Consider the following 12,142-nt stretch of genomic DNA (forward strand, 5'->3'; position numbering starts at 1 on the left):
GCTAATAACATCCTCTGCTTGAGTCCTTTTGAATGGACATTTTGGACACATTTTATGTAACTGTGTGCCTTACAACCCAAAACGCGAGTGGGTTTATTTTTTTGCGGGAGCATAAGCGTGTGTGGAGTTACGCCCACTGTCACGGATATCTGGCCGAGAGGCTGACAGTGACAGACCGTAGAAAGCAGCCTGCTTTCCCCGGCGCCGGGAGCCACCAACCCGGCCGGTGGGGACCGGTGGGATCGGCTAGCTGGAAGGCTAGCTAACTGTCATTAGCCGAGGAGATCCTCTCTGACCAGCATCCTCACACACTTTGCTGCCTTGACGTCAACTTAAAAGGGTGAGCTATCGTGCTAAATGAGTCACATTTGTGCATGTTAATAGACAAATGGCTTGCGATTAATGGTGGGAATATATTTAAAAACAAGGGGATGACAGGCTCACCGTTAGCTGTGAGCTAGTGAACAAGAGAGCTAGCTAAACATTCCCAAACTGGACATAACTAAAACATATAGTAAGCTAACGTGGACAGTGGAGACAGTGGTTGACATTGTCAACTATTTTCATTTTTATTTACTGTATATAAACAGTATGTGTCCATATCATTATGCAATATCGAGAGCTCAGTGCTGTGCAGCTGTCATCTCTGAGCTGTCATTCCCAAACACCCAGCCTTAATGTGAAGTGAATGTGGTTTTTATGCACAGTGTGTGTGATGTTTGTGTTTTAATTTCCTCTCCTCCCAACACATATTTCTGTGACAGTGTGAAGATGGACTGAAACATGAAGGGTGGAACTGTCCCATCACCCAAATAAGAGGGTGTCTCTCTTAGGTATGGTTCACAAATTCCTCTTCTTTGTTCACACTCTAGTTAACCTTTGAAATATAATGTTGAATTATTTCTTGAAACTGACAGAGGTAACTGACTGATCATGGTACACAATTGTTTCTTGAACCCACTTTGTTGTGCATAATTTGTTGGTACCGGCAAACCATCTGCTAATTATGTGCAATGCCTTGTTTTTTATGCTGCTGTAACTAAAACATTTCCCAATTTGGGATCAATAATGTATATCTTATCTTATCTTATCTTATCTTATCTTATGTGTTGTAGACAGAGAGTGTATGTTGGATCTTGACCATTGGCCACTTCTAGCCTACACAACTACTTGTGCGGTTGTGTTTCAGTATTCTCAGCAAACTTGTGTCCTGGCCAATGTTTCCCCATTCCCCACATCCTGTGTTTTGAGGAAGCTTCCTCTTTTGTCCTAAAGTGCTTAGCTGCATCCTGATCATGGTCACAGATCGCACAACTGCTCTCAATGGGTGCTTTGTTTTAGTTCAGAGTTTTCCGTTTTAGCTTGTTATTGTTCAATGCTATACCTTTCTTTGTCACAGAAGGTTGCTGTTATCTTTCTGGTTAACTATCAATTTCCTCCATTTTTGTATCAGTCATAACTTCATGTGGGTGGATACTTTTCTGTAAGTTGAAGGATTGATGTATTTAGTTTGCTATCCACTCTTATTTTAATATATTATTACTTGTACATGATTTAGCCATCCATCCATTTCTCCGTTTAACCTTGTCAGTTTTAAGGCCCGGACACACCAAGCCGATTTCGGCCGTCGATAGATGTCTGGCCGTCGATGAGCGTCCTGTCGCCCTACTCAGATTGGTGTGTCCCGCACACGGCCGTGCCGACACCTTCCGCAGCCGATTCGACATGTTGAATCGACCGCGGAGCCTGCGGAGGCTGTCGGCTAAATAAATCACTCCGATTGGCTGTTCAGCTACACTATTTGCCTGAATGGTAGTGGAGCAGTACAGTACTTAAGTAAATGTACTTTGTTACTGTCCACAATCTGCCTAGAAGTATTTTAATGTTGTAGCTGTTCAAGATGGTCATTTTAAAATGTTTAAAAAATATACTGTTAGTAGGCTAGTTAAACCAATAATAATGCTACGGCTGCAACTGACAATTATGTAGGCACATTTTTTTTTCTTCTTAACGCTATGTGATTAAAAGAATAAACACAAATAGCAGGATAGGCACACATATTTTTTGTGAATATACGACCCTCCGGAGTGTTTGCAATTGCCGCAAATTCTTACACGACCACTAGAGGTGCTAAACTTTAAAACGTGACTATAGGTCGTAATAAGCTGCTGAACAATCAACCTATTTGGTCGTATGAGTTGGAGGACTTGTTGGAGGCGACACAACAGTCGTGTTCCGTCGGGACGTGTTCTTTGGTGTCAGTTTGGTTTGTAGGGGCCTTAATATGTGCAACAGCGGAAGCAGAACGGCCTTGACACCAATTTTTTTAGCAGCACCTACAACGTGATAATCAGACCACATTACTTTTTCATTTTAAACTTAATCAAAGAAATATACAGAATACGCCATGCTCTGCATGTCAACTTTAAAACAATAACTTTAGCTGTTTCATTCTATCTATGCATGTTGCTATTTTTTGTGGCCATTCTTCTGGCTCCAGCACAGGAAGGTGATCTTAATCATGCCTGCAATAAAAACAAAAACAATTGGCTTGGTTGCTTTCCTAACAAGGAAAACATAGATATGGATATTGGAATAACTAAAATAATGCGAGATGTGGGTGGTTATTCAGAGGCTGCAAGTGGTTGAAAGCCTGCAGGGAGACTAACCATCATGTCATGAGGCGCTTTCACACCGGAGTACTTTTCCCAGGAATAGTTCCGATAGTTCCTGGGATTTTGCGTTCACACCAAAAAGATCTAGAACTAGAACTTTTTGGTGTGAACCTTTTCACTCCTTTTTAGGCCATGCTCGAGAGCAGGTACTTTCCTGGGGAGAAAAAGGTTCCAATTTATGATTGTCTGGGCGAATTGCAAACCACGCCCCGTAAAACTCTGAAAAGTTTTTGTGAAGCCGCCATTTTCTTTGCTCGCATCAGCATTATTAGCATTAGCATTAGCCCAGCGCACCAACGGAGAGAGACTAATTTATGGCAACACAAAAGAAAACATGGGAGCGGTGGAGTGATGAGGAGGTGTCGGCGCTTCTGGCGATTTACTCGGAAGGCTTCAGTAGTAGCTGCTGGGAAGACTCCCAGCAGCTACTGAAGCCCCCGGCCGGGGGACTTCCGGCCGGGGACTTCAGGTGGCAGTATACGCCATGAAGTTGTTTGCGGCCTGCCAGTAAACCCAAAGCAGAAGAAGAAGAAGAAGAAGTGACGTCAGCGGCTCCCTCATGGACTTATTCTAGTGTGAACGCGATTTACTAGATAGTTCCAGGAAATAAAAGTTCCGGGGAACTAAGTTCCGGGAACTACTCCTGGGAAAAGTAGCCTACTTGGTGTGAAAGCGCCTATGGTGTCATCCCAAATATTTCAAAAGTCTAGTGCAGGAGGGCATCTTGCCAGCGGCCTTTACCAATGCATCCAAACTGGGAATCAGGGGCAATGTTGTGTCTAGACTTCTGAGAGCTTGTGGATATGAAAGTAGTTTTGGTATTGTAAAAGATTCCAAATATCATGAAAAATGTTGATTATTTTATTGATAACTGTTGTTGTTATACAACTTTATATCATGCTATTTACAAATGGTTCTTTGCTCACAAAAAGGACCAACCACCCGTTGTTGAAAAGATGAGCCAAATATAGCTTGAACTCACTAATACTTACTATATTTTGGATTGAACTGTGGTGTAGTTATATGATTTAGTAATAAGTTATAGCGTCTTAAGGGATTTATTATGTAATCTTGATTGTAGTTTGGATTTTTGCATTTGTATATAGCTGCAAGCTTTATTATCACAAATAAAGACTTAATCAAAGCGAGGAAAACCCTTGAAAGTATACGTCAGTACAGTGTTGTTTTGAGGGTATTTGTTTCACACTTTAGCTTGTAAGTACCAAGCATAAAGTATCTGTTTCTATTAAATATTTAAAGCTAATATAGTCTTGACAGCAAAAATTATCCAGACATAGTAGCTTTCATAATTGCAATAGCTCTACTCCTGAAGAAGGACAGAAGCACACTAATGTAATGAGTGAAAGATGGGTATTGGTTTGATGAATCATGATTAAAATACTTTGGTTTTTCTTCTGTCTCTTTCCATTTTTGAGAGCTGATAATGGCTATTAATTGGCTAAATGTTAAGTGATGTTGTAATTTCCAAAGAGCCCACACAAACACATATTTTCCACTCCTTGTGTCACAATCTGTTGCCGTTGAGTCACTGTGTTGTTTTTGTGTTTGAGTGTTAGACATGAGCAGTCTGTCTAAGGTCCCACAAGATGCTGCATTTCCAGTACTCAATAAGAGAGAATTAAATGAGCACATTATTACTGGCTAGTAAGCACTTAGTGAGAAAATTCAAAAGATATGTTATTTTGTTCGTCACTGGTTTAAGAGAAAACCAATATTGGTTATGGATACAGCACTGTACCTTGTGACATGTTTTTTTGTTTTCTGGGTGTGCACCCATTGGGTTTACTTTTATTCCATCTCCCTTTTTCACATTTGTTTTACAATACCCTGGTACCATGCTCAGTATAAATAAATCATGCTTTTTCATGCTTCATGTGCTTATACTGATGATATCAATTTCAAAAGAATACAATACAAATTAAAAAACTTAACATCAAAAGGTATAAAGATAGGTTGTCATGAACACCTTGATATGAACCTAAAAAGACTTGCAAATGAGAAAGGAATGATTTCAGGTATATATAAACTTCTCCTCACCTCCACCGCCAATACTAATCTGCAGACACAGAAAAGATGGGAGCAGGACTTAGGCATCACCCTTACCCCAGTTGAGTGGGACAGAATCTGGTCGAACTCAACATCAATCTCCAAGTGTGTCCGGTTTAGAGTAATACAGTTACAAATCCTTCACAGAGCGTACATCACACCCTGTAGACTCAAAAAGATGGATCAAACACTCTCTGGCCTATGCTGGCATGGTTGTGTGGAAGTGGGTACCCTTTTACATTGTCTTTGTCCTGTCCGGCTGTAAAATCTCTTTGGGACGTAGTTGGAGATACACTCGCTGAGATTCTGAACATAGAGATACTCTTAACTCCAGCTACATGCTTGCTGGGATCCCCGCTCAATGGCATAACATCAACATTTGCAAGTAAACTCATAGCCCTAGCATGCCTTTCAACTAAACGCCTCGTTCTTATGAACTGGAAAGTCAGAAAGCCAAACTGCTTCAATTTAAATAGATGGCTGGAGGACTTCCTAAACATCTTAAGTATGGAAGAAGCTGCTTTCTCCCTGTAATATTTGGTTAAGCCAGACAACAGGCGTTGGGATAAGATAAGGGCTTTCCTGGACTCAAACCATCTCGGCTGCCAATAATAAATATAATAATTGTAATAATATTAATAAATAAAGAGAAATAAACTATGAAGAAACAGAAAAATAATGGTAATAATAATGAAAAAAGTGAAATTAAATGGGAAATGGATGAATAGGTGAATCAGAAAAGGAAGAGATGTGTATGTGTGTGTATATATATATATGTGTGCATATATATATATATATATATATATATATATATATATATATATATATACATTTATTTGACTATTTATCTATTTATTTATCTATTATAAATGTTTTTGTTTTATAATAATAATGAGGAAACAATGAAGTATATCTATATTATGAAGCAAATCATGTATAAATACGACGCCATATGCATACATAAAATGTAACTGACACTGTAATCCCGCTACTTTCCCACCCTTCATGTTATTGTCCTGTCCTGTTTGTGATGTGTGTGAGCCATGTCCTTGTCCGTATATTTATGTCTTTGAAAAAATGTCTAATAAAATACAAATGTTAAAAAAAAATTCAAAAGAATATATTTTTGATAGAGCTGCTTAAATCATCTTTAGAAGAACACATGTTTGTTCCGTTAACATCCAGTATGTTTCTAAGTGGTAGAGTAGGTTATACAGTAAGTTAGAATTTCATTCAATATTGATTCAGAGTGCTACGACTTTTTGAAACTGCTGAACACCTACAAACAGGACTTCTGATGCACAGATGTGAGCTGGGCTTGGAGAGCTTGTGATGAAAGTCTTTTGTTGGATTTGTCCGCACAGTTAGAGTATCAGATGAGACACTTGACCTGGCTGAATTTCCACTTCTTTTGTCTTTGAATTTAGTCTCAAGTGTCGAGTACTGTCAAGAAATGTTCAGCGAAGGCATCCATTGTAGACCAGGGACTGGATCCAAACAGAAAGATAAGCGTGTTTCTCTCAGGATTGTTTCATGCGGTGGTGCTGAGTTCATCAACAAATGCTATTCCAGACTGAAGTTTGATTTGCTGACAAATGGACTAGAGATTTTACAAGATGCTCTCAAAATAGGTGAAGTAAAAGCCATTGGGCCAGTTGATGGGCCAGAATAAAAAATTAACAACTTGAGCCATACCGAATTGTTAAGTTTCGCAGTGGCAGAATTTGTGTTCATGCATTGTAGGTTGTTGCTAATGTCGGTCGAGAGTAAAAGTATTTAAAAGAAAATGGTCTGTAAGTGTCTTGGTTAGATACACTTGAGTGACATGACAGGGTAAACTATGCCAGTTCTTCACCTGACTTGCATGCTCTGCTGTCAGTCACTGTACTTGCTGTTTTGTGGTTGACTGAACACGCTTGTTCTCTTTAACTCAGTGAGCACTGCTAAGCCTCGGCAACATGCAGGACTGCAGATTCACAGAGCTGTACTGGCGAGTTTTCAACTGAAATTAGCTCATTTTCAAAAAAGCCACCAGATTTTAAGTCATCCTTATATAAACTTTCTTTATTTAAGGTTGCCACTTAGTTAATTATTGCGTAATTGGGTTACTAAATCAATGCTTTTTTAAATGACACTTTTTGATACATTCTTTTAAGTCACAAGCCAAATAAACAGTTGCTCATTTGGTCCACCCAGTTATGTATACTAAACAACATTATTAGTCAGAAAAAATAAACATGAAGTCAAATGTATTAAACAGTCCAATTGCATATTACTATTTGTATGTTATGTATTACTACAGAGGGGCTTTCATTGAATTCGACTTAAAGCCTGTTTCTTTACATTATGACTGTCAAAATATTTGTTGTTCTTTTTCAGGTTGTGCTCTGCAGCTTCACTCTGACTGAGCTGGGAGACAGAGAGGAAGATGCCTCCCAGGCCGTCCTCAGGGGAGCTATGGGGCATCCACTTGATGCCTCCCAGGTACGCACACTAGAACAAATTGTGAATAAAAATGCTTTTTTGACCGTAAAGAATAGCCTCAAAAAGTACACATGCCTGTTCTTTTATTAGGTTTAAGCCTTTAGTGATCGTTTTTAGAATGTTATTTTGATATGGTATGTTCCTTATTAACACACTGAAATGCCTAACGAGGGCCTAGTAGGCTTAGTGAAAAGTACATTTAAATGATTCATCAACATATTATAGTAATGCTGAGAGTTTCTGCAGGATCCTGGTGGACTGCCTGCTGCCCAATGGGATGATTCTGACCCTGGAGTGTCTCCGTGAGGCCACGCTCATCACCATCAAACATGAGCTGTTCAAAGAGGCCAGGAAATATCCTCTTCATCACCTCCTGCAGGAGGAGACATCCTATATCTTTATCAGTGTAACACAAGTAAGAGTTAATCATCTCAATTTGAATATTTCTTACACATAAGTTTCCACCTAAATACATAAAACACAAGGGAAATCCATTATTAAAAGTTTGATGGACTAACCCCAGAAAATCAGTTAATAATGAAGAAAATAAATGTTTCTGGAGCTGCTTTAGGTGCTGGTAAAAAAGTAATAAAGAAATAGGTCTCTAGAACTTGTGTTTAAAAACAAACTGTTTCACCTGTAAAAAACAAACATCCATCCTTCACCTACAGGAAGACTGTAAGTTATTTCAGAAATTCCCAATGGTTTTGTGAAAAACATTTGTTTTGCCTGCCTGCAGGAAGCCGAGCGGGAGGAGTTCTACGACGAGACCCGGAGGTTATGTGATCTCCGACTCTTCCAGCCTTTCCTCAAGGTCATTGAACCAGTTGGCAATAGAGAGGAAAAGATCCTCAACAGAGAGATTGGTGAGAGGTTTTTCTCCTCTAATAGCACTTGTTCTATTGGATCCTTTGTGAAAAAATGTGGACGAAATAAAGTTTGGAACATGACTAGTGCATATGCTTGTTCAGAAAGAAAAACTATCTCCTGCTACCTACCAATGTTGAAAAGAACACTGACACTGCTTTGTATTTTTCAGGTTTTGCCATTGGTATGCCTGTGTGTGAGTTTGACCTTGTGAAGGATCCGGAGGTTCAGGACTTCAGGAGAAACATCCTGAATGTTTGTAAAGACTCTGTGGAGATGAGAGATGCCAGCGGGCCCCACAGCAGAGCGCTCTATGTTTATCCTCCCAATATAGAATCCACACAGGAACTTCCAAAACACATCTATAGCAAGCTGGACAAAGGTAGGCAACAGCTTAAGACTTGTTTCCAGTCTAACATGTTTAACAGGAACATTTAAAAAAAAAACTAATTATTATTATTAAATAGAAAACAGAACACGAAAAGCACTTAAAGACAACAGGGAGCAGGAGGTACGTTTTAGCCTCCCATCAATACTTAATGACTACTAGCCAGCTACTACAATGGATATGAACTGCAGTAATGGGCAGGTCAATCAATGACTGATTGAGGTACTACTACTGTCAAGCTAAATACATACCACAATTTAAGGTGGGTGGTTATGGTTTTTCTGGGTTGCTGCTAGAGTAAAATTTGATTCATTGATTCATTTTCTCACCTTTCTTTTTGTCTCTCTGTCATGTTTTGTAGGTCAGATTATCGTTGTGATTTGGGTGATTGTTTCTCCAAACAATGACAAACAAAAGTATACACTGAAGATCAACCACGACTGTGTGCCTGAACAGGTAGGATGAATATGGACTAAAAGGAAAAGACGATTGATTAGTTATGGACCACGTCACTCTTTGAATATAACACGTGGGATTTAAAGGGTGTCTAATATAGGCGCGTATCTTGTCCTAAAGGTGATTGCAGAGGCCATTCGTAAGAAGACACGCAGCATGCTGCTGTCCCCAGAGCAGCTGAAGATGTGTGTGCAGGAATATCAGGGTAAATACATCCTCAAAGTGTGTGGCTGTGATGAGTACCTGCTGGAAAAGTACCCCATCAGCCAGTATAAGGTAAGGGCGTCCCCAGATGATAAAGACATACAAGAAGAAAAAATGTATTTGGAAAATTTGACCTCAAATGACTTGAATGACAAAAAGTAAATATTTCCCGAGAAATTCTGCAGAATGAAGAGTTGGAATGTCTCAGTTTAATGTCTCACACAAAAAAACAATCAAACCATCAAAGGATGCTCTTAGATAGATCAAGCTAATCCCGAGATTTTAAATAAATCCCTGTCAGGATATAGCCAATGTCTCATCCAATTGAGATCTTTTATTTATTGTAAACATTGAGTATATGTCAAAACAACATATTAAAACACTGGAACCATTCCCTCATCAAGCACAGCAATGTGATCCCACACACAATGTCCGTGTGAGCCAAATCAAAGCAGAAGGTGCACACGGTATCAGTGTTTCCTCTACAGTCACTTCGCGGCTGCTGGAAAATGACCAATTGATATCACTGTCACACTTACGCATGCTGTAACTCTAGCAGCTCTGTGGACTCTAACCGTCCATCTCTGCGTCACTCCCTCTCTCCTTCCCTCCCTCTAGTATATCCGAAGTTGCATCATGCTGGGCAGGCTGCCTAACCTGATGCTAATGGCCAAAGACAGCTTATACTCTCAGTTGCCTACAGACAACTTTGTCATGCCGTCGTACTCTCGACGCATCTCCACGGCAACATCCTATATGAATGGCGAGACATCTGCCAAGTCGCTGTGGACCATCAACGGGACCCTGCGGATACGAATCCTGTGTGCCACCTATGTTAACGTCAATATACGGGACATAGACAAGGTGGGGGCGCGCAGACATTACATGAATATACCAGTGTTTGTGCTTCTCAGTCAAATTAAACAACAGATCATTGACTCTAATACTATATCCCTTCATAGATTGTAGGAGAAGATTAAAATGTAGATTAAGAGATTTTTTTGTAGTAACATTTTGTATTCATTCTATTTTTGTAGATTAATGGATATTTGTTTTTAAGCTAAATCCGTTGACTGTTATTTCAGTTGTGCAAAGTGTCCCATCTTCCAACTCCCTCACTTCCTGTGGAAACAAACAGTCATTGTCCACGTCTCCTGTGAACAGAGACCTTGAAGGGAAAGCAGTTCTGGTAGCTCATGTTGATGTGCTGTCAGGAATCATTTGCACAAATGTTATGTTTTCATAAATGCCAGACTGCTCCATAAAGATAAAGCTCATTTAATGTGACAGCTGTTACAAGTTGCCAATGGTGTCCAACAGTTAACTCTTTTACAATGTTATAGTGCAGCTATGCCAACCACTCTTATTGATGTTTCCCTTTCTCGTTCTGTTTTGCTTCTCTTTTATATTTACAGATTTATGTGAGAACAGGCATTTACCATGGAGGTGAACAGATGTGTGACAATGTCAACACGCAGAGAGTACCTTGTTCTAACCCGAGGTAATTGACAACTCTTCATAAAATACCTTTTAAATTACTAAAGCAGCCCATTCCTGCAGGACTTTTTTATCATGACTTTATTTGTAATGACCTCTTCATTATATAGTGACAAAATGCTTAAAAAACATGACTAGTCAGAGAAAAGTTAAACAAATAAGAAGAAATAAGATAAAGATATTTAAATACAATGAAATGAAATGAAATGAATCAATTATTAGTATCCAATAATATAAATAACTTCTACTTCAATTTAATTTTCTCTTTGTTTGACTTAGAAAGTAACAATTGACACTTCAAATTCACCTTAAGTAGTCTAGTGCAGGAAGGGAATGGTAACAGTTACTGTAAGTGCTGACTATAGTAACACTAAACTGCTGTATTACATTACTGGTGAACCCAAGTCTACTCTATTGTATGTACTGTATAGGCCTGTAAGAACAGTCCCTGTGTGATAGCAGTGAAAGGGGGCACAGGTCTCTTTACGTCATTACTTTCCCTGAAGGATTATATTTGAGATTTGTTCTTGTTGTACTTTTTTGGCCTTGTCTCATACATTTTCTCTGTATCTCTTTCTTTTGTTTAACTACAGGTGGAATGAATGGCTCACCTATGATATGTACATCCCTGACATACCTCGAGCCGCCAGACTCTGCCTCTCCATCTGCTCTGTCAAAGGCAGGAAGGGAGCCAAGGAGGTAGGATAGAGAGCAGTGAAGGAAATGACCACACAATGCAACTTAACTGGACAGGAAGTGGACATGCAAAAAACAGGAAGTGTCTTACTAGGCTATTTTGATACTACTGTTGAATTGTTTTGAACAGTTAGGAACAGTTATGGAAAAGAAAACATACATATAGGGGAATGCAATATCTTTGGATAAAAAACACCAAAACATCCATAACCGGGCAAAACAAACCAAACATAAACCAATGTTATCCAAAGGATAAAAATAGCTGATCATACAAATACCATCAGCAGTATATGCCATATCACAGATAGGCACACAGTTCTGCAGAGAGCAGATGACCTCCATGTGTCTCAATCCTTTATTCAACACTCGCATACCTAGCCATCCTGAAGGGTCCTACTGTATACTGTATGTGTATAAGTGCCTCTTGTGTGTGTATTGTGTGCTGGTATTGCTATATGAAGCTACCTTACATCATGTGTCAGTCTCTCTCAGTATATGTGTCCGAGGTGAACGGGAGCTGTGGTATCGTCTTTGGCTCTGTTTAATTACTAATCAGCCATGGGCACTGTGGTGGCAGAATACATCCACAGAAACACAATCAGCGGGAGAGACTTTTCCATTCATGCTTCAATTTGTTTCGCTAGTGCAAGCCGTGCTGATGGCATGTTTTGCAACAGACTTTTATTCTCACTTAAAACTCATATCAAGTATTTTAATTAAATACTTCGAAAATAGACAAATGTATACTTTAATTGTGGAACATTTTAAATTAGGGCTGAGATGTTAGCTGTTTAATATCTTGTGATTT

The 12,142-nt window shown here is 39.3% G+C and overlaps 1 protein-coding gene across 2 annotated transcripts in view; it reads left to right on the forward strand.

Moving 5' to 3' along the window:
• The window catches only part of pik3ca (phosphatidylinositol-4,5-bisphosphate 3-kinase, catalytic subunit alpha), a 27,681-nt gene continuing 15,539 nt past the window's right edge, over positions 1–12,142 (forward strand). Inside the window, exons 1-11 of one of the 2 annotated variants that reach the window (XM_034147464.1) lie at positions 1–340; positions 765–833; positions 7,122–7,226; positions 7,473–7,641; positions 7,966–8,092; positions 8,266–8,475; positions 8,843–8,937; positions 9,058–9,213; positions 9,760–10,005; positions 10,557–10,642; positions 11,232–11,337. In XM_034147464.1, the coding sequence (XP_034003355.1) occupies positions 7,171–7,226; positions 7,473–7,641; positions 7,966–8,092; positions 8,266–8,475; positions 8,843–8,937; positions 9,058–9,213; positions 9,760–10,005; positions 10,557–10,642; positions 11,232–11,337 (1,251 nt within the window). In that variant the 5' untranslated portion in view covers positions 1–340; positions 765–833; positions 7,122–7,170. The remainder of the gene's footprint in view (positions 341–764; positions 834–7,121; positions 7,227–7,472; positions 7,642–7,965; positions 8,093–8,265; positions 8,476–8,842; positions 8,938–9,057; positions 9,214–9,759; positions 10,006–10,556; positions 10,643–11,231; positions 11,338–12,142) is intronic. The other variant, XM_034147465.1, reaches the window with a different exon arrangement.

This window comes from Trematomus bernacchii, unplaced genomic scaffold (assembly GCF_902827165.1).
Source record: "Trematomus bernacchii unplaced genomic scaffold, fTreBer1.1, whole genome shotgun sequence".
Lineage (NCBI taxonomy): Eukaryota > Metazoa > Chordata > Actinopteri > Perciformes > Nototheniidae > Trematomus > Trematomus bernacchii.